Genomic DNA, 23,137 nt, shown 5'->3' on the forward strand with positions numbered 1-23,137 from the left:
TGTTGCCAGCTGCACATTTAGAGTCAGAATCTGGGTTTCCAAATGCACAACGTGCTCACATCTCGCACAGCAGTATGCACCCTCGATCGGCTGCTCAAGGACTGCATACATGTGGCAAGATGTGCACTGGATGGCATTAACAATCGTGGAGCACATTTCCTAATGGGGATTGCACCAGACAGAACAGTTCAATTAAAAAAAAAAAAAAAATAAATACAAAGTATTAATAAAAATCAGACAGCAATTCCTCCCCTGGAAACTCCCTGAACCCAAAGTCACTGAATCACAAGTCACACTTACCGCCGTCCACACTTACGCTCAGGACACACTCAGCTCGCTCACACTCGCTCTGCTGAAGATTTATAGATTTTTTTTTTCTAGTTCCCCTCAACAGCAATCAACCTTGCTGTTCAAATGCACTTCCAAAAAGGACTTGAGCCCCAAACAGCTGCCCCTTATAAACCCTTGACTATGAGCCCCCACCCTAAGTTAACCCTTATGAATATACCTACCCCCAATTCAGCAACTCACACCAATTCACACAGGTATTTGTTAAAGGCTTTCCAAATACCTCTTCACTGAATCACAAGTCACACTTACCGCCGTCCACACTTACGCTCAGGACACACTCAGCTCGCTCACACTCGCTCTGCTGAAGATTTATAGATTTTTTTTTTCTAGTTCCCCTCAACAGCAATCAACCTTGCTGTTCAAATGCACTTCCAAAAAGGACTTGAGCCCCAAACAGCTGCCCCTTATAAACCCTTGACTATGAGCCCCCACCCTAAGTTAACCCTTATGAATATACCTACCCCCAATTCAGCAACTCACACCAATTCACACAGGTATTTGTTAAAGGCTTTCCAAATACCTCTTCACTGAATCACAAGTCACACTTACCGCCGTCCACACTTACGCTCAGGACACACTCAGCTCGCTCACACTCGCTCTGCTGAAGATTTATAGATTTTTTTTTTCTAGTTCCCCTCAACAGCAATCAACCTTGCTGTTCAAATGCACTTCCAAAAAGGACTTGAGCCCCAAACAGCTGCCCCTTATAAACCCTTGACTATGAGCCCCCACCCTAAGTTAACCCTTATGAATATACCTACCCCCAATTCAGCAACTCACACCAATTCACACAGGTATTTGTTAAAGGCTTTCCAAATACCTCTTCACTGAATCACAAGTCACACTTACCGCCGTCCACACTTACGCTCAGGACACACTCAGCTCGCTCACACTCGCTCTGCTGAAGATTTATAGATTTTTTTTTTCTAGTTCCCCTCAACAGCAATCAACCTTGCTGTTCAAATGCACTTCCAAAAAGGACTTGAGCCCCAAACAGCTGCCCCTTATAAACCCTTGACTATGAGCCCCCACCCTAAGTTAACCCTTATGAATATACCTACCCCCAATTCAGCAACTCACACCAATTCACACAGGTATTTGTTAAAGGCTTTCCAAATACCTCTTCACTGAATCACAAGTCACACTTACCGCCGTCCACACTTACGCTCAGGACACACTCAGCTCGCTCACACTCGCTCTGCTGAAGATTTATAGATTTTTTTTTTCTAGTTCCCCTCAACAGCAATCAACCTTGCTGTTCAAATGCACTTCCAAAAAGGACTTGAGCCCCAAACAGCTGCCCCTTATAAACCCTTGACTATGAGCCCCCACCCTAAGTTAACCCTTATGAATATACCTACCCCCAATTCAGCAACTCACACCAATTCACACAGGTATTTGTTAAAGGCTTTCCAAATACCTCTTCACTGAATCACAAGTCACACTTACCGCCGTCCACACTTACGCTCAGGACACACTCAGCTCGCTCACACTCGCTCTGCTGAAGATTTATAGATTTTTTTTTTTCTAGTTCCCCTCAACAGCAATCAACCTTGCTGTTCAAATGCACTTCCAAAAAGGACTTGAGCCCCAAACAGCTGCCCCTTATAAACCCTTGACTATGAGCCCCCACCCTAAGTTAACCCTTATGAATATACCTACCCCCAATTCAGCAACTCACACCAATTCACACAGGTATTTGTTAAAGGCTTTCCAAATACCTCTTCACTGAATCACAAGTCACACTTACCGCCGTCCACACTTACGCTCAGGACACACTCAGCTCGCTCACACTCGCTCTGCTGAAGATTTATAGATTTTTTTTTTTCTAGTTCCCCTCAACAGCAATCAACCTTGCTGTTCAAATGCACTTCCAAAAAAGCTAGATATAATATCAGGTCAACAGCTAACTTACAGATGAAAAGTCCTTCAGGCAGTAGTCCCACCCTGAGATGCCATTGATTTGGTATTTCTGCTGACAATCTGTCATGAGGAACATCCTGGGAAATTAGGAATTAGTCCTATCAGTAACTGTATTTCCAGGAGTCCATCATGACAGTAGCATTATATTCCTTCCCATGATTTCTTATTCTTAGAACCTATGTGAAGTTATTATTTTTGTGTAAGAATTCAATAAAATAGAGTTGCATCCATCCTGGTGTGGTGATTGGTAAAGACACTGAGGGTGAGGTGGAGGGGGGAAGGCTTTTAAGTTACCATTTGAGTGTTTCCTGTTGTGAATTCTGTTGTCAAGCTCCCTCCTGTGGTCATGAATGGTACTTCGGCTGGTTCTGTCCATGGGCTGCCTCTGTTGGTTGTGAGTGAAGCTGCTGCTTCTGAGGTTCCTTCCACAGGTGACGAGGTTAATTCGTTAGCTGGCTGCTCTATTTAACTCCACTTAGATCATTGCTCCATGCCACCTGTCAATGTTCCAGTATTGGTCTAGTTCACTCCTGGATCGTTCTTGTGACCTGTCTTCCCAGCAGAAGCTAAGTTCCTGCTTGTTTTTCTTTAGTTTGCTATTCTTCTGTCCAGCTTGCTATTTTGATTTTTGTCTTGCTTGCTGGAAGCTCTGGGACGCAGAGGGAGCGCCTCCGCACCGTGAGTCGGTGCGGAGGGTCTTTTGCGCCCTCTGCGTGGTCTTTTTGTAGTTTTTTGTGCTGACCGCAAAGTTACCTTTCCTATCCTCAGTCTGTTCAGTAAGTCGGGCCTCACTTTGCTAAATCTATTTCATCTCTAGGTTTGTATTTTCATCTTTACTCACAGTCATTATATGTGGGGGGCTGCCTTTTCCTTTGGGGAATTTCTCTGAGGCAAGGTAGGCTTATTTTTCTATCTTCAGGGCTAGCTAGTTCCTTAGGCTGTGTCGAGTTGCATAGGGAGCGTTAGGAGCAATCCACAGCTATTTCTAGTGTGTGTGATAGAATTAGGGATTGCGGTCAGCAGAGTTCCCACATCTCAGAGCTCGTCCTATATTATTTGTAACTATCAGGTCATTCCGTGTGCTCTTAACCACCAGGTCCATTATTGTCCTTACCACCAGGTCAAAACAGTACAGGTGGCCCAAAGTATTAATGCATCTCAATAGAGGGATAAGAGAAGTTCTGAGACCATTTTTTTTTTTTTGCAGTGTGTTTTGTCTCTCTTTTCCCCTTTACCTCTGGGTGGTTCAGGATACAGGTGTAGATATGAACATTCAAGGTCTGTCCTCTTGTATGAATAATCTCACTGCAAGGGTACAAAACATTCAAGATTTTGTGGTTCAGAATCCGATGTTAGAGCCTAGGATTCCAATTCCTGATTTGTTTTTTGGGGATAGATCTAAGTTTCTGAATTTCAAAAATAATTGTAAATTGTTTCTTGCTTTGAAACCTCGCTCCTCAGGTGACCCTGTTCAACAAGTGAAAATCATTATTTCTTTGTTACGTGGCGACCCTCAAGACTGGGCATTTTCCCTTGCGCCAGGAGATCCGGCATTGCGTGATGTTGATGCGTTTTTTCTGGCGCTCGGATTGCTTTATGATGAACCAGATTCAGTGGATCAGGCAGAGAAAATCTTGCTGGCTCTGTGTCAGGGTCAGGATGAGGTAGAGATATATTGTCAGAAGTTTAGGAAGTGGTCTGTACTCACTCAGTGGAATGAATGTGCCCTGGCAGCAATTTTCAGAAAGGGTCTCTCTGAAGCCCTTAAGGATGTCATGGTGGGATTTCTCATGCCTGCTGGTCTGAATGAGTCTATGTCTTTGGCCATTCAGATCGATCGACGCTTGCGTGAGCGTAAAGCTGTGTACCATTTGGCGGTATTATCTGAGCATAGACCTGAGCCTATGCAATGTGATAGGACTTTGACCAGAGCTGAACGGCAAGAACACAGACGTCGGAATGGGCTGTGTTTTTACTGTGGTGATTCCACTCATGCTATCTCCGATTGTCCTAAGCGCACTAAGCGTTTCGCTAGGTCTGCCACCATTGGTATGGTACAGTCGAAATTTCTTTTGTCCGTTACTCTGATTTGCTCTTTGTCATCCTATTCTGTTATGGCATTTGTGGATTCAGGCGCTGCCCTGAATTTGATGGACTTGGAGTTTGCTAGGCTCTGTGGTTTTTTCTTGGAGCCCTTGCAGTATCCTATTCCATTGAGAGGAATTGATGCTACGCCTTTGGCCAAGAATAAGCCTCAGTACTGGACCCAATTGACCATGTGCATGGCTCCTGCACATCAGGAGGATATTTGCTTTTTGGTGTTGCATAATCTGCATGATGTGGTCGTTTTGGGGTTGCCATGGCTACAGGTCCATAATCCAGTATTGGATTGGAAATCAATGTCTGTGTCCAGCTGGGGTTGTCAGGGGGTACATGGTGATGTTCCATTTTTGTCTATTTCGTCATCCACCCCTTCTGAAGTCCCGGAGTTTTTGTCGGATTACCGGGATGTATTTGATGAGCCAAAATTCAGTGCCCTACCTCCTCATAGGGATTGCGATTGTGCTATCAATTTGATTCCTGGTAGTAAGTTTCCTAAGGGCCGACTGTTCAATTTATCTGTGCCAGAGCACGCCGCTATGCGGAGTTATGCAAAGGAATCCTTGGAGGAGGGTCATATTCGCCCGTCGTCGTCACCATTGGGAGCAGGGTTCTTTTTTGTGGCCAAGAAGGATGGTTCTTTGAGACCTTGTATTGATTACCGCCTTCTTAATAAGATCACAGTCAAATTTCAGTATCCTTTGCTGTTGCTGTCTGATTTGTTTGCTCGGATTAAGGGGGCTTGTTGGTTCACCAAGATAGATCTTCGCGGTGCGTATAATCTTGTGCGTATTAAACAGGGCGATGAATGGAAAACAGCATTTAATACGCCCGAGGGCCATTTTGAGTACCTGGTTATGCCATTCGGGCTTTCCAATGCTCCATCAGTATTTCAGTCCTTTATGCATGACATCTTCCGAGAGTACCTGGATAAATTCCTGATTGTATATTTGGATGATATTTTGGTCTTTTCGGATGATTGGAAGTCTCACGTGAAGCAGGTCAGAATGGTGTTCCAGGTCCTTCGTGCGAATTCTTTGTTTGTGAAGGGGTCAAAGTGTCTCTTTGGAGCTCAGAAGGTTTCATTTTTGGGTTTCATTTTTTCCCCTTCTACTATCGAGATGGACCCTGTTAAAGTCCAGGCCATTTATGATTGGACTCAGCCGACATCTGTGAAGAGTCTGCAAAAGTTCCTGGGCTTTGCTAATTTTTATCGTCGCTTCATCAGTAATTTTTCTAGTGTTGCTAAACCGTTGACTGATTTGACCAAGAAGGGTGCTGATGTGGTCAATTGGTCTTCTGCGGCTGTGCAAGCTTTTCAGGAGTTAAAGCGTCGTTTTTCTTCTGCCCCTGTGTTGTGCCAGCCAGATGTTTCGCTCCTGTTTCAGGTCGAGGTTGATGCTTCTGAGATTGGAGCAGGGGCTGTTTTGTCGCAAAGAAGTTCTGATGGCTCGGTGATGAAACCATGTGCCTTCTTTTCTAGGAAGTTTTCGCCTGCTGAGCGCAATTATGATGTTGGAAATCGAGAGTTGTTGGCCATGAAGTGGGCATTCGAGGAGTGGCGTCATTGGCTTGAAGGAGCCAAGCATCGCGTGGTGGTCTTGACGGATCACAAGAATTTGACTTATCTCGAGGCTGCCAAACGGTTGAATCCTAGACAGGCTCGTTGGTCGCTATTTTTCTCCCGCTTTGATTTTGTGGTTTCGTACCTTCCAGGCTCTAAGATTGTGAAGGCTGATGCCCTGTCAAGGAGTTTTGTGCCCGACTCTCCGGGTGTTCCTGAGCCGGCGGGTATTCTCAAAGAGGGGGTCATTTTGTCTGCCATCTCCCCTGATTTGCGGCGGGTGCTGCAAAAATTTCAGGCTGATAGACCTGACCGTTGCCCAGCGGAGAAACTGTTTGTCCCTGATAAATGGACTAGTAGAGTTATCTCTGAGGTTCATTGTTCGGTGTTGGCTGGTCATCCTGGAATCTTTGGTACCAGAGATTTGGTGGCTAGATCCTTTTGGTGGCCGTCTTTGTCGCGGGATGTGCGTTCTTTTGTGCAGTCCTGTGGGACTTGTGCTCGGGCTAAGCCCTGCTGTTCTCGTGCCAGTGGGTTGCTTTTGCCCTTGCCGGTCCCGAAGAGGCCCTGGGCGCATATCTCTATGGATTTTATTTCGGATCTCCCTGTCTCTCAAAAGATGTCGGTCATTTGGGTGGTTTGTGATCGCTTCTCTAAGATGGTCCATTTGGTACCCTTGTCTAAATTGCCTTCCTCCTCTGATTTGGTGCCATTGTTTTTTCAGCATGTGGTTCGTTTACATGGCATTCCGGAGAACATCGTTTCGGACAGAGGTTCCCAGTTTGTTTCGAAGTTTTGGCGAGCCTTTTGTGCTAGGATGGGCATTGATTTGTCTTTTTCCTCGGCTTTCCATCCTCAGACAAATGGCCAAACCGAACGAACTAATCATACTTTGGAAACATATCTGAGATGCTTTGTTTCTGCTGATCAGGATGATTGGGTGTCCTTTTTGCCTTTGGCTGAGTTCGCCCTTAACCCCTCTGTGACCTTAGACGTACTATCCCGTCGAGGTGCCCTGGGCTTATCTGACCCTGGACGGGATAGTACGTCATAGCGATCGGCAGCGCTCACGGGGGGAGCGCCGCCGATCGCGGCCGGGTGTCAGCTGCTTATCGCAGCTGACATCCGGCACTATGTGCCAGGAGCGGTCACGGACCGCCCCCGGCACATTAACCCCTGGCACACCGCAATCAAAGATGATCGCGATGTGCCGGCGGTGCAGGGAAGCACCGCGCAGGGAGGGGGCTCCCTGCGGGCTTCCCTGAGCCCCCCGCAGCAACGCGATGTGATCGCGTTGCTGCGAGGGTCTCCTCACCTCCCTCCCTGCTCGAGCCCCGGATCCAAGATGGCCGCGGATCCGGGTCCTGCAGGGAGGGAGGTGTCTTCACAGAAGCCTGCTCAGAGCAGGCACTGTGAAGCAGCCTGCACTCCTATCAGATCAGTGATCTGACAGAGTGCTGTGCAAACTGTCAGATCACTGATCTGTGATGTCCCCCCCTGGGACAAAGTAAAAAAGTAAAAAAAAAAATTTCCAAATGTGTAAAAAAAATAAAAAAAAATATTCCAAAATAATGAAAAAAAAAAAAAATATTATTCCCATAAATACATTTCTTCATCTAAATAAAAAAAACAAAACAATAAAAGTACACATATTTAGTATCGCCGCGTCCGTAACGACCCGACCTATAAAACTGTCCCACTAGTTAACCCCTTCAGTAAACACCGTAAGAAAAAAAAAAAAAAAACGAGGCAAAAAACAACGCTTTATTATCATACCGCCGAACAAAAAGTGGAATAGCACGCGATCAAAAGGACAGATATAAATAACCATGGTACCGCTGAAAGCGTCATATTGTCCAGCAAAAAAAGAGCCGCCATACAGCATCATCAGCAAAAAAATAAAAAAGTTATAGTCCTGAGAATAAAGCGATGCAAAAATAATTATTTTTTCTGTAAAATAGTTTTTATCGTATAAAAGCACCAAACCATAAAAAAATGATATAAATGAGGTATCGCTGTAATCGTACTGACCCGAAGAATAAAACTGATTTATCAATTTTACCAAACGCGGAACGGTATAAACGCCTCCCCCAATAGAAATTCATGAATAGCTGGCTTTTGGTCATTCTTCCTCACAAAAATCGGAATAAAAAGCGATAAAAAAATGTCACGTGCCCAAAAATGTTTTCAATAAAAACGTCAACTCGTCCCGCAAAAAACAAGACCTCACATGACTCTGTGGACCAAAATATGGAAAAATTATAGCTCTCAAAATGTGGTATTGCAAAAAATATTTTTTGCAATAAAAAGGGTCTTTCAGTGTGTGACGGCTGCCAATCATAAAAATCCGCTAAAAAACCCGCTATAAAAGTAAATCAAACCCCCCTTCATCACCCCCTTAGTTAGGGAAAAATAAAAAAAAATGTATTTATTTCCATTTTCCCATTAGGGCTAGGGTTAGGGCTAGGATTAGGGTTAGGGTTAGGGTTAGGGCTAGGGTTAGGGCTAGGGTTAGGGCTAGGGTTAGGGCTAGGGTTAGGGCTAGGGCTAGGGTTAGGGCTAGGGTTAGGGCTAGGGTTAGGGCTAGGGTTAGGGTTAGGGCTAGGGTTAGGGCTAGGGCTAGGGTTAGGATTAGGGTTGGGGCTACAGTTAGGGTTGGGGCTAAAGTTAGGGTTAGGGTTTAGATTACATTTACAGTTGGGAATAGGGTTGGGATTAGGGTTAGTGGTGTGTCAGGGTTAGAAGTGTGGTTAGGGTTACCGTTGGAATTAGGGTTAGGGGTGTGTTTAGATTAGGGTTTCAGTTATAATTGGGGGGTTTCCACTGTTTCGGCACATCAGGGGCTCTCCAAACACGACATGGCGTCCGATCTCAATTCCAGCCAATTCTGCGTTGAAAAAGTAAAACAGTGCTCCTTCCCTTCCGAGCTCTCCTGTGTGCCCAAACAGGGGTTTACCCCAACATATGGGGTATCAGCGTACTCAGGACAAATTGGACAACAACTTTTGTGGACCAATTTCTCCTGTTACCCTTGGGAAAATACAAAACTGGGGGCTAAAAAATAATTTTTGTGGGAAAACAAAAAGATTTTTTATTTTCACGGCTCTGCGTTATAAACTGTAGTGAAACACTTGGGGGTTCAAAGTTCTCACAACACATCTAGATAAGTTCATTGAGGGGTCTAGTTTCCAATATGGGGTCACTTGTGGGGGGTTTCTACTGTTTAGGTACATTAGGGGCTCTGCAAACGCAATGTGACGCCTGCAGACCAATCCATCTAAGTCTGCATTCCAAATGATGCTCCTTCCCTTCCGAGCCCTCCCATGCGCCCAAACGGTGGTTCCCCCCCACATATCGGGTATCAGCGTACTCAGGACAAATTGGACAACAACATTTAGGGTCCAATTTCTCCTGCTAACCTTGGAAAAATACAAAACTGGGGGCTAAAATATAATTTTTGTGGAAAAAAAAATATTTTTTATTTGCATGGCTCTGCGTTATAAACTGTAGTGAAATACTTGGGGGTTCAAAGCTCTCACAACACATCAAGATGAGTTCCTTAGGGGGTCTACTTTCCAAAATGGTGTCACTTGTGGGGGGTTTCTACTGTTTAGGTACATTAGGGGCTCTGCAAACGCAATGTGACGCCTGCAGACCATTCCATCTAAGTCTGCATTCCAAATGATGCTCCTTCCCTTCCGAGCCCTCCCATGCGCCCAAACGGTGGTTCCCCCCCACATATCGGGTATCAGCGTACTCAGGACAAATTGGACAACAACATTTAGGGTCCAATTTCTCCTGCTAACCTTGGAAAAATACAAAACTGGGGGCTAAAATATAATTTTTGTGGGAAAACAAAAATATTTTTTATTTGCATGGCTCTGCGTTATAAACTGTAGTGAAATACTTGGGGGTTCAAAGCTCTCACAACACATCAAGATGAGTTCCTTAGGGGGTCTACTTTCCAAAATGGTGTCACTTGTGGGGGGTTTCTACTGTTTAGGTACATTAGGGGCTCTGCAAACGCAATGTGACGCCTGCAGACCATTCCATCTAAGTCTGCATTCCAAATGGCGCTCCTTCCCTTCCGAACCCTCCCATGCGCCCAAACGGTGGTTCCCCCCCACATATGGGGTATCAGCGTACTCAGGACAAATTGGACAACAACTTTTGGGGTCCAATTTCTCCTGTTACCCTAGGGAAAATACAAAACTGGGGGCTAAAAAATAATTTTTGTGGGAAAAAAATTTTGTTTTATTTTTATGGCTCTGCATTATAAACTTCTGTGAAGCCCTTGGTGGGTCAAAGTGCTCACCACACATCCAGATAAGTTCCTTAGGGGGTCTACTTTCCAAAATGGTGTCACTTGTGGGGGGTTTCAATGTTTAGGCACATCAGTGGCTCTCCAAACGCAACATGGCGTCCCATCTCAATTCCTGTCAATTTTGCATTGAAAAGTCAAACGGCGCTCCTTCCCTTCCGAGCTCTCCCATGCGCCCAAACAGTGGTTTACTGCCACATATGGGGTATCAGCGTACTCGGGACAAATTGGACAACAACATTTGAGGTCCAATTTCTTCTCTTACCCTTGAAAAAATAAAAAATTGGGGGCAAAAATATTATTTTTGTGAAAAAATATGATTTTTTATTTTTACGGTTCTGCATTATAAACTTCTGTGAAGCACTTGGTGGGTCAAAGTGCTCACCACACCTCTAGATAAGTTCCTTAGGGGGTCTACTTTCCACAATGGTGTCACTTGTGGGGGGTTTCAATGTTTAGGCACATCAGTGGCTCTCCAAACGCAACATGGCGTCCCATCTCAATTCCTGTCAATTTTGCATTGAAAAGTCAAATAGCGCTCCTTCCCTTCCGAGCTCTCCCATGCGCCCAAACAGTGGTTTACTGCCACATATGGGGTATCAGCGTACTCAGGACAAATTGGACAACAACTTTTTGGGTCCAATTTCTCCTGTTACCCTTGGTAAAATAAAACAAATTGGAGCTGAAGTAAATTTTTTGTGTAGAAAAGTTAAATGTTCATTTTTATTTAAACATTCCAAAAATTCCTATTAAACACCTGAAGGGTTAATAAACTTCTTGAATGTGGTTTTGAGCACCTTGAGGGGTGCAGTTTTTAGAATGGTGTCACACTTGGGCATTTTCTATCATATAGACCCCTCAAAATGACTTCAAATGAGACGTGGTCCCTAAAAAAAAATGGTGTTGTAAAAATGAGAAATTGCTGGTCAACTTTTAACCCTTATAACTCCCTAACAAAAAAAAAAATTGGTTCCAAAATTATGCTGATGTAAAGGAGACATGTGGGAAATGTTACTTATTAAGTATTTTGTGTGACATATCTCTGTGATTTAATTGCATAAAAATTCAAAGTTTGAAAATTGCGAAATTTTCAAAATTTTCGCCAAATTTCCGTTTTTTTCACAAATAAACGCAGGTACTATCAAAGAAATTTTACCACTATCATGAAGTACAATATGTCACGAGAAAACAATGTCAGAATCACCAGGATCCGTTGAAGCGTTTCGGAGTTATAACCTCATAAAGGGACAGTGGTCAGAATTGTAAAAATTGGCCTGGTCATTAACGTGCAAACCACCCTTGGGGGTAAAGGGGTTAATAATCGGGCCAGCTCGGCTACTTTGGTTTCGCCGTTTTTCTGCAATTCTGGTTTCCATTCTCGTTTCTCTTCAGGGCAGGTTGAGTCTTCGGACTGTCCTGGTGTGGATACTGTGGTGGATAGGTTGCTGCAGATTTGGACTCATGTGGTGGACAATTTAACATTGTCCCAGGAGAAGGCTCAACGTTTCGCTAACCGGCGCTGTGTGGGTCCCCGACTTCGTGTTGGGGATTTGCTTTGGTTGTCGTCTCGTTATGTTCCTATGAAGGTTTCCTCTCCTAAGTTTAAGCCTCGTTTCATTGGTCCGTATAAGATTTCTGAGGTTTTCAATCCTGTGTCATTTCGTTTGACCCCTCCAACTTCTTTTGTAATCCATAATGTATTCCATAGGTCGTTGTTGCGGAGATACGTGTCGCCTGTGGTTCCATCCGTTGATCCTCCTGCCCCAGTGTTGGTTGAGGGGGAGTTGGAGTATGTGGTGAAGATTTTGGATTCTCGTATTTCGAGACGGAAACTCCAGTACCTGGTCAAGTGGAAGGGTTACATAGTAACATAGTAACATAGTTAGTAAGGCCGAAAAAAGACATTTGTCCATCCATTTCAGCCTATATTCCATCATAATAAATCCCCAGATCTACGTCCTTCTACAGAACCTAATAATTGTATGATACAATATTGTTCTGCTCCAGGAAGACATCCAGGCCTCTCTTGAACCCCTCGACTGAGTTCGCCATCACCACCTCCTCAGGCAAGCAATTCCAGATTCTCACTGCCCTAACAGTAAAGAATCCTCTTCTATGTTGGTGGAAAAACCTTCTCTCCTCCAGACGCAAAGAATGCCCCCTTGTGCCCGTCACCTTCCTTGGTATAAACAGATCCTCAGTGAGATATTTGTATCGTCCCCTTATATACTTATACATGGTTATTAGATCGCCCCTCAGTCGTCTTTTATCTAGACTAAATAATCGTAATTTCGCTAATCTATCTGGGTATTGTAGCCCTCCCATCCCCTTTATTAATTTTGTTGCCCTCCTTTGTACTCTCTCTAGTTCCATTATATCCTTCCTGAGCACCGGTGCCCAAAACTGGACACAGTACTCCATGTGCGGTCTAACTAGGGATTTGTACAGAGGCAGTATAATGCTCTCATCATGTGTATCCAGACCTCTTTTAATGCACCCCATGATCCTGTTTGCCTTGGCAGCTGCTGCCTGGCACTGGCTGCTCCAGGTAAGTTTATCATTAACTAGGATCCCCAAGTCCTTCTCCCTGTCAGATTTACCCAGTGGTTTCCCATTCAGTGTGTAATGGTGATATTGATTCCTTCTTCCCATGTGTATAACCTTACATTTATCATTGTTAAACCTCATCTGCCACCTTTCAGCCCAAGTTTCCAACTTATCCAGATCCATCTGTAGCAGAATACTATCTTCTCTTGTATTAACTGCTTTACATAGTTTTGTATCATCTGCAAATATCGATATTTTACTGTGTAAACCTTCTACCAGATCATTAATGAATATGTTGAAGAGAACAGGTCCCAATACTGACCCCTGCGGTACCCCACTGGTGACAGCGACCCAGTTAGAGACTATACCATTTATAACCACCCTCTGCTTTCTATCACTAAGCCAGTTACTAACCCATTTACACACATTTTCCCCCAGACCAAGCATTCTCATTTTGTGTACCAACCTCTTGTGCGGCACGGTATCAAACGCTTTGGAAAAATCGAGATATACCACGTCCAATGACTCACCGTGGTCCAGCCTATAGCTTACCTCTTCATAAAAACTGATTAGATTGGTTTGACAGGAGCAAATTCTCATAAACCCATGCTGATATGGAGTTAAACAGTTATTCTCATTGAGATAATCCAGAATAACATCCCTCAGAAACCCTTCAAATATTTTACCAACAATAGAGGTTAGACTTACTGGCCTATAATTTCCAGGTTGACTTTTAGAGCCCTTTTTAAATATTGGCACCACATTTGCTATGCGCCAGTCCTTCGGAACAGACCCTGTCGCTATAGAGTCCCTAAAAATAAGAAATAATGGTTTATCTATTACATTACTTAGTTCTCTTAGTACTCGTGGGTGTATGCCATCCGGACCCGGAGATTTATCTATTTTAATCTTATTTAGCTGGTTCCGCACCTCTTCTTGGGTTAGATTGGTGACCCTTAATATAGGGTTTTCATTGTTTCTTGGGATTTCACCTAGCATTTCATTTTCCACCGTGAATACCGTGGAGAAGAAGGTGTTTAATATGTTAGCTTTTTCCTCGTCATCTACAACCATTCTTTCCTCACTATTTTTTAAGGGGCCTACATTTTCAGTTTTTATTCTTTTACTATTGATATAGTTGAAGAACAGTTTGGGATTAGTTTTACTCTCCTTAGCAATGTGCTTCTCTGTTTCCTTTTTGGCAGCTTTAATTAGTTTTTTAGATAAAGTATTTTTCTCCCTATAGTTTTTTAGAGCTTCAGTGGTGCCATCCTGCTTTAGTAGTGCAAATGCTTTCTTTTTACTGTTAATTGCCTGTCTTACTTCTTTGTTTAGCCACATTGGGTTTTTCCTATTTCTAGTCCTTTTATTCCCACAAGGTATAAACCGCTTACAGTGCCTATTTAGGATGTTCTTAAACATTTCCCATTTATTATCTGTATTCTTATTTCTGAGGATATTGTCCCAGTCTACCAGATTAAGGGCATCTCTAAGCTGGTCAAACATTGCCTTCCTAAAGTTCAGTGTTTTTGTGGCTCCCTGACAAGTCCCCCTAGTGAAAGACAGGTGAAACTGTACAATATTGTGGTCGCTATTTCCTAGATGCCCAACCACCTGCAGATTTGTTATTCTGTCAGGTCTATTAGATAGTATTAGGTCTAAAAGTGCTGCTCCTCTGGTTGGATTCTGCACCAATTGTGAAAGATAATTTTTCTTGATTATTAGCAGAAACCTGTTGCCTTTATGGGTTTCACAGGTTTCTGTTTCCCAGTTAATATCTGGGTAGTTAAAGTCCCCCATAACCAGGACCTCATTATGGGTTGCAGCTTCATCTATCTGCTTTAGAAGTAGACTTTCCATGGTTTCTGTTATATTTGGGGGTTTGTAACAGACCCCAATGAGAATTTTGTTACCATTTTTCCCTCCATGAATTTCGACCCATATGGACTCGACATCCTCATTCCCTTCGCTAATATCCTCCCTTGAAGTGGACTTTAGACAAGACTTTACATAGAGACAAACCCCTCCTCCTCTCCGATTTTTACGATCCTTTCTAAACAGACTGTAACCCTGTAAGTTAACTGCCCAGTCATAGCTTTCATCTAACCATGTCTCGGTTATTCCCAGTATGTCAAAGTTACCTGTAGATATTTCTGCTTCTAGTTCTTCCATCTTGTTTGTCAGGCTTCTGGCGTTTGCGAGCATGCAGTTTAGAGGATTTTGTTTTGTTCCAATCTCCTCGCTGTGGATTGTTTTAGAAATGTTCTTACCTCCCATCTGAGTATGTTTTCCTGGGTCTTCTTTGTTCAAGTCTAATGTTTTTCTTCCCGTCCCCTCTTCTTCTAGTTTAACTCCCTCCTGATGAGTGTAGCGAGTCTTCTGGCGAATGTGTGCTTCCCAGGTTTGTTGAGGTGTAGTCCGTCTCTGGCGAGGAGTCCATCGTACAAGTAATTCACACCATGGTCCAGGAATCCGAATCCTTGTTGTCTGCACCATCGTCTTAGCCAGTTGTTCGCATCAAGGATCCTGTTCCATCTCCTGGTGCCATGTCCGTCTACTGGAAGGATAGAAGAAAAAACTACCTGTGCATCCAGTTCCTTTACTTTCTTCCCCAACTCTTCAAAGTCCTTGCAGATTGTCGGTAGGTCCTTCCTTGCCGTGTCATTGGTGCCAACATGTATCAGAAGAAATGGGTGGACGTCCTTGGAGCTGAAGAGCTTTGGTATCCTATCGGTCACATCCTTGATCATCGCACCTGGAAGGCAGCATACTTCTCTTGCAGTTATGTCCGGTCTGCAGATGGCTGCTTCTGTGCCTCTCAGTAGTGAGTCTCCCACCACCACCACTCTTCGTTGCTTCTTGGCTGTACTTTTTGCTGTCACATGTTGCTGTGTGCCCTTTTCTTTTTTGCTTGCTGGTATTGCTTCATCCTTAGGTGTGCCATCTTCATCCTCTACAAAGATTTGATATCGGTTCTTCAGTTGTGTGGTTGGTAATTTCTCCATGGTCTTCTTGCTTCTTTTGGTCACATGCTTCCACTCATCTGCTTTTGGTGGTTCTCTGACACTTTTTTCACCTTCTGTGACCAGTAGAGATGCTTCTGTTCTGTCTAGAAAGTCTTCATTCTCTTTGATGAGTTTCAAAGTTGCTATTCTTTCTTCCAGACCCCGCACCTTTTCTTCTAAAAGGGCCACTAGACTACACTTCTGACAGGTGAAATTTGATTCTTCTTCTGGTCGATCTGTGAACATGTAGCACATGCTGCAGCTGACCATGTAGGTTGTCACATCTGCCATGTTGCTCCTAGATCCTGGTGACTTGCTGTGTGCTTTCCTTCTTGTGTAATCTACTCAGCCAAGCTCTCTTGCAAAAATGTCCTACAGGCAAAAATTCCAGGCTGTACCCAACGATCTTCTAGCTTAGGGAGACTCCTTGCTTTTCCCAGAAGGCACCTGGTATATGCAAATTAGCCTCCTCAAGCTTGAATCCCTGGTTTGGTGATGCTTTCCAAGCAGCTGGTCCCGGCTGTACCCAACGATCTTCTAGCTTAGGGAGACTCCTTGCTTTTCCCAGAAGGCACCTGGAATATGCAAATTAGCCTCCTCAAGTTTGAATCCCTGGTTTGGTGATGCTTTCCAAGCAGCTGGTCCCGGCTGTACCCAACGATCTTCTAGCTTAGGGAGACTCCTTGCTTTTCCCAGAAGGCACCTGGAATATGCAAATTAGCCTCCTCAAGTTTGAATCCCTGGTTTGGTCATGCTTTCCAAGCAGCTGGTCCCGGCTGTACCCAACGATCTTCTAGCTTAGGGAGACTCCTTGCTTTTCCCAGAAGGCACCTGGTATATGCAAATTAGCCTCCTCAAGCTTGAATCCCTGGTTTGGTGATGCTTTCCAAGCAGCTGGTCCCGGCTGTACCCAACGATCTTCTAGCTTAGGGAGACTCCTTGCTTTTCCCAGAAGGCACCTGGAATATGCAAATTAGCCTCCTGAAGCTTGAATCCCTAGTTTGGTGATGCTTTCCAAGCAGCTGGTCCCGGCTGTACCCAACGATATTCTAGCTTAGGGAGACTCCTTGCTTTTCCCAGAAGGCACCTGGTATATGCAAATTAGCCTCCTCAAGCTTGAATCCGTGGTTTGGTGATGCTTTCCAAGCAGCTGGTCCCGGCTGTACCCAACGATCTTCTAGCTTAGGGAGACTCCTTGCTTTTCCCAGAAGGCACCTGGAATATGCAAATTAGCATCCTCAAGTTTGAATCCCTGGTTTGGTGATGCTTTCCAAGCAGCTGGTCCCGGCTGTACCCAACGATCTTCTAGCTTAGGGAGACTCCTTGCTTTTCCCAGAAGGCACCTGGTATATGCAGATTAGCTTCCTCAAGCTTGAATCCCTGGTTTGGTGATGCTTTCCAAGCAGCTGGTCCCGGCTGTACCCAACGATCTTCTAGCTTAGGGAGACTCCTTGCTTTTCCCAGAAGGCACCTGGAATATGCAAATTAGCCTCCTCAAGTTTGAATCCCTGGTTTGGTGATGCTTTCCAAGCAGCTGGTCCCGGCTGTACCCAACGATCTTCTAGCTTAGGGAGACTCCTTGCTTTTCCCAGAAGGCACCTGGTATATGCAAATTAGCCTCCTCAAGCTTGAATCCCTGGTTTGGTGATGCTTTCCAAGCAGCTGGTCCCGGCTGTACCCAACGATCTTCTAGCTTAGGGAGACTCCTTGCTTTTCCCAGAAGGCACCTGGAATATGCAAATTAGCCTCCTCAAGTTTGAATCCCTGGTTTGGTGATGCTTTCCAAGCAGCTGGTCCCGGCTGTACCCAACGATCTTCTAGCTTAGGGAGACTCCTTGCTTTTCCCAGAAGGCACCTGGAATATGCAAATTAGCCTCCTCAAGTTTGAATCCCTGGTTTGGTGATGCTTTCCAAGCAGCTGGTCCCGGCTGTACCCAACGATCTTCTAGCTTAGGGAGACTCCTTGCTTTTCCCAGAAGGCACCTGGAATATGCAAATTAGCCTCCTCAAGTTTGAATCCCTGGTTTGGTGATGCTTTCCAAGCAGCTGGTCCCGGCTGTACCCAACGATCTTCTAGCTTAGGGAGACTCCTTGCTTTTCCCAGAAGGCACCTGGAATATGCAAATTAGCCTCCTCAAGTTTGAATCCCTGGTTTGGTGATGCTTTCCAAGCAGCTGGTCCCGGCTGTACCCAACGATCTTCTAGCTTAGGGAGACTCCTTGCTTTTCCCAGAAGGCACCTGGTATATGCAAATTAGCCTCCTCAAGCTTGAATCCCTGGTTTGGTGATGCTTTCCAAGCAGCTGGTCCCGGCTGTACCCAACGATCTTCTAGCTTAGGGAGACTCCTTGCTTTTCCCAGAAGGCACCTGGAATATGCAAATTAGCCTCCTCAAGTTTGAATCCCTGGTTTGGTGATGCTTTCCAAGCAGCTGGTCCCGGCTGTACCCAACGATCTTCTAGCTTAGGGAGACTCCTTGCTTTTCCCAGAAGGCACCTGGAATATGGTTATGGTCAGGAAGATAATTCCTGGGTCTTTGCCTCCGATGTTCATGCTGCCGATCTGGTTCGTGCCTTTCATTTGGCTCGTCCTGGTCAGCCTGGGGGCTCTGGTGAGGGTTCGGTGACCCCTCCTCAAAGGGGGGTACTGTTGTGAATTCTGTTGTCAAGCTCCCTCCTGTGGTCATGAATGGTACTTCGGCTGGTTCTGTCCATGGGCTGCCTCTGTTGGTTGTGAGTGAAGCTGCTGCTTCTGAGGTTCCTTCCACAGGTGACGAGGTTAATTCGTTAGCTGGCTGCTCTATTTAACTCCACTTAGATCACTGCTCCATGCCACCTGTTAATGTTCCAGTATTGGTCTAGTTCACTCCTGGATCGTTCTTGTGACCTGTCTTCCCAGCAGAAGCTAAGTTCCTGCTTGTTTTTCTTTAGTTTGCTATTCTTCTGTCCAGCTTGCTATTTTGATTTTTGTCTTGCTTGCTGGAAGCTCTGGGACGCAGAGGGAGCGCCTCCGCACCGTGAGTCGGTGCGGAGGGTCTTTTGCGCCCTCTGCGTGGTCTTTTTGTAGTTTTTTGTGCTGACCGCAAAGTTACCTTTCCTATCCTCAGTCTGTTCAGTAAGTCGGGCCTCACTTTGCTAAATCTATTTCATCTCTGTGTTTGCATTTTCATCTTTACTCACAGTCATTATATGTGGGGGGCTGCCTTTTCCTTTGGGGAATTTCTCTGAGGCAAGGTAGGCTTATTTTTCTATCTTCAGGGCTAGCTAGTTCCTTAGGCTGTGTCGAGTTGCATAGGGAGCGTTAGGAGCAATCCACGGCTATTTCTAGTGTGTGTGATAGGATTAGGGATTGCGGTCAGCAGAGTTCCCACGTCTCAGAGCTCGTCCTATATTATTTGTAACTATCAGGTCATTCCGTGTGCTCTTAACCACCAGGTCCATTATTGTCCTTACCACCAGGTCACAACAGTTTCCTGTCCCTAGAGGATGATTAGGACTAACTCCTGATGTGCTGTTATGATGGACTCTGGGAAATACAATTACCGGTAGGACTAAATCCTAATTTTGCTTGTTCAGGTGTCGATCGCCGGCCTGTTTAGATGGGCATCCTAGAAACTCTCATTCCTTGTTTATCATCTCATCTTTAATGGGTCTTTAGGATAGGTGGAGATAAGTAAAATTATAATCATAGCTTGCAGGTAAAATCTTTATTTTTTTAAAGTATTTATAACCTTTTCAAACCTCAACAGTTAACTAGTCGTCATAACCATTGAATGTAGGATGAAAATACAGACTATTACCATACATTATCATAATTGTCACCAGACAGCTATATTAGGTTTTGGATTTAATGCCATAAAGGCCTATAATAAATGTTTTCATATTTTCCTTTATTGTAGGGTGGAGCTTTTTACTTCATTGAGCACGTGGCCGACATAGATGAATCCAGCTGGATTAGTTTTTTTCAGAAAGCGCTGAATCCGTCCTGGAAATTGATGTTTGATGGATGTAGCATAAGAAAGACCACATGGAAAGACCTGGAGAATGCTAAATTCTCAGAGTTAAACCTGCGTCACATAATTGCCCCCATATCTATGACTCTTGCTAAGCCTCATATTGTTGGATATGCTGTGAAATAAACATATATTTATAACGTCACTTTGGTTACGCTTTTATTCATTTACAACATTTTCCCATTGACATTGTTGTTACAAATAAATTTGTGTTATTCAATGTATGTCTTGTGTGCTTTTAGATATAGTTGGCATAATTTATTATGTTCTGTTTGTAAAACACTATAAACATAAAATTGACATCACTTGATGAGTTAGATACGTAAGAAAAGGAAGATTACAGTATTTTTCTATTGATTATTGTAAGCTGTACATTTGCTATATTAGTTAGTAATGTTTGTTTGTACTTTTCTTTTAGCTCCTATTTTTCACTACTATTGTAATCTTTTCTATCTACTTTGGTATAATAAAATATGGGATAGTGAAGTAGTAAAAATTATGTCTTACTATTTTTCACTACTTATTGTAATCTTTTCTATCTTCTGAGGTTTAATAAAATTTTGGATAGTGAAGTAGTAAAAATTATGTCTGATTGTTTCTAATACTTCAGAATGCATCATATTTCACACAATCACAAAAAGAAAGAGAAAGAAACCAAAATGGAAACAGTGTATGTATTTTGTTTAATATGTCTCTTTAGACAACATCATTTCCTTTTTGGCCTCATAACAAAAACTCCACTAAACAGATTAAAACAAATCTAAAACAGAAAAGAAATGCTGTATGTTAAACGGGACCTGTGAGGTCTGATAACACTATTACCTTGCAGACATGGGGTTAAGCTGCAGATTAATAGTGTTATAAAGGTGCCTCGCCGCTCTACAGAAAGAAGGAAAAAATCTATTCTATTTCTCCCGGAAACCACCCGCTTTCGCTCATACAGGCGTACCGATGCAACCCCAGCACTGATTGACACCGATTGACAGTCGGCTCTGCAGTGCATCAGTACAGAGTGAGCTGTCAGTCAGTGCTGGAGCGAAGTTTAAGGTACCTTCACACTAAACGACGCTGCAGTGATCCAGACAACGATCCGGATCGCTGCAGCATCGCTGTTTGGTCGCTGGAGAGCTGTCACACAGACAGCTCTCCAGCGACCAACGATCCCGAGGTCCCCGGTAACCAGGGTAAACATCGGGTTACTAAGCGCAGGGCCGCGCTTAGTAACCGGATGTTTACCCTGGTTACCATCCTAAAAGTAAAAAAAAACAAACGCTTCATACTTACCTTCCGCTGTCTGTCCCCGGCGCTGTGCTTCTCTGTACTGGCTGTGAGCACAGAGGCCGGAAAGCAGAGCGGTGACGTCACTGCTGTGCTTTCCGGCTGGCTGGCCGGCGCTCACAGTCAGTGCAGAGAAGCAGAGCGCCGGGGACAGACAGCGAAGGTAAGTATGTAGTGTTTGTTTTTTTTAACTTTTACGCTGATAACCAGGGTAAACATCGGGTTACTAAGCGCGGCCCTGCGCTTAGTAACCCGATGTTTACCCTGGTTACCAGCGAAGACATCGCTGAATCGGTGTCACACACGCCGATTCAGCGATGTCAGTGGGAGAGCCAGCGACCAAATAAAGTTCTGGCCTTCTAGCCCCGACCAACGATATCACAGCAGGATTCTGATCGCTGCTGCGTGTTAAACTGAACGATATCGCTAGCCAGGACGCTGCAACGTCACGGATCGCTAGCGATATCGTTTTGTGTGAAGGTACCTTTACAGCTGCCTCTCTCAGTGCTGTGAGCGGTGAATGTAATTGCTCCGGGTATGCCAGAAAGACTCAAAGGCTGGGGTCACATGAAAGTACAAAAAAATTGGTCGCATTCTCATCCAGGAGAGTGGGACAATTTTTTTCTCACTTGTCTTCCATGTCATCCACTTAGCAGCTATTAATCTTTTAAAGGACCATTTACAGTTTCCCATCTTACAGCATTGCAGTGTATCTTGTTGTTATGTCCGCCGTTCACTGTAGGGAGGCAGGGCAAAGTAAACATGAGTTCTTCGGAATCTTTAAGGGATTTCAATCATGGCTTCCATTAACAAGCATCTTGCCCCGTTACGTGATGTAACCATTTTCAAGCACGCAGCAATATACAGTGATCGTGTCAGAGATTGATCATAATGATTCATAACGTTTAGTCAGGCTCCTTTCCGTCACACAGAACTACTTCTCTTACAAAATGTCCATGCATGGTGCCTTGAGGAAGGGGCGAGTCCAGTCCTTGGTCGGTTCTCTCATTCTTCTCCTGCTACAAAACAATAGCTGCTCCTGACTTGTTTCTCTACTTTTGACAGTAGCTGTTCTAATTAACTGGCCTTTCCAGATTGACAGGTTCAGCACCTCTATTAGTCTTGTGTCCAGTCCTGAAGTTCTTTGGCCGCTATTGTCTCTGGTGTGTCATTCCTTAAAAAAGCTGCCTTGTTTTTGAAACTTTCTGGCATTTTCATTTCACTGAACTTTATTGGCATACTTAGGTGTGGATTACCAATGTTTTTGATGCGTTTCCGCCATCGAAAGTCTTTAAAAACGCATGTGCATATTTTACCTGGGGATTTTCAGCATGTAATCTAAGTCTATGGGGAAATCTGCACAGAAAACTCAGCGTGCTCGCAAAAGAAATTGACATGCTGCAGATTTTTTAAAAGACACCAGGTCAGCTTACGCAGCATAAACAAGAAGCACAGTGGGAAGGAGATTTCTAGAAATCCTATCCACTTTGCTGGAACTGTAAGACGCTGCATTTTTTAAGCAGTGAAAACACAATGTTAAAAACCACAATAAAAGTTAATTGAGGGAATGCAATTATTCCTTGGGTTTTTCTGTGCGTTTTTTAACATTTTTTTTATTGCTGCGTTTTTTTGCCTCTGTTTGGTGTGTTATTCTTTAAATAAAGCTTTGTTTTTTATACTTCTTTTTTTATTGTTTGATAAAACTTTATTGCTATACTTAGGTGCAGATTACATGTGTTTTTGAGGCGGAAACACACTAAAAAAAAGTATGTGTTTTTTTTTGCTGTGGATATTCTGCCTCTAATACAAGTCTTTGGGCTCATTCCCACTTTTGATGAAATTGGACAAATGCAATCCGATAAAAAATCTGATTGAATTCGGAGCAATGTTATTCTATGATCGTGTGTCCACCTGTGTTTTTCCAAACTCAGGGAAAAGACAGTGCGTCCAAACATGGACGTCAGGGAAGCAGCATGCATGAACCAGATGATCGGGAATAAAGTTACACCCGTCTATCTAACATCTAAAGTGCAATAG

The 23,137-nt window shown here is 44.0% G+C and overlaps 1 protein-coding gene across 1 annotated transcript in view; it reads left to right on the forward strand.

Moving 5' to 3' along the window:
- Positions 1 to 19,967, forward strand: part of LOC138670892 (thiol S-methyltransferase TMT1A-like) — a 126,409-nt gene extending 106,442 nt beyond the window's left edge. Inside the window, exon 2 of the mRNA XM_069758646.1 lies at positions 19,709 to 19,967. Within this exon, the coding sequence (XP_069614747.1) occupies positions 19,709 to 19,948 (240 nt within the window). The 3' untranslated portion in view covers positions 19,949 to 19,967. The remainder of the gene's footprint in view (positions 1 to 19,708) is intronic.
- Positions 19,968 to 23,137: the final 3,170 nt, after the last annotated feature.

This window comes from Ranitomeya imitator, chromosome 3 (genome assembly GCF_032444005.1).
Source record: "Ranitomeya imitator isolate aRanImi1 chromosome 3, aRanImi1.pri, whole genome shotgun sequence".
Taxonomy (NCBI): domain Eukaryota; kingdom Metazoa; phylum Chordata; class Amphibia; order Anura; family Dendrobatidae; genus Ranitomeya; species Ranitomeya imitator.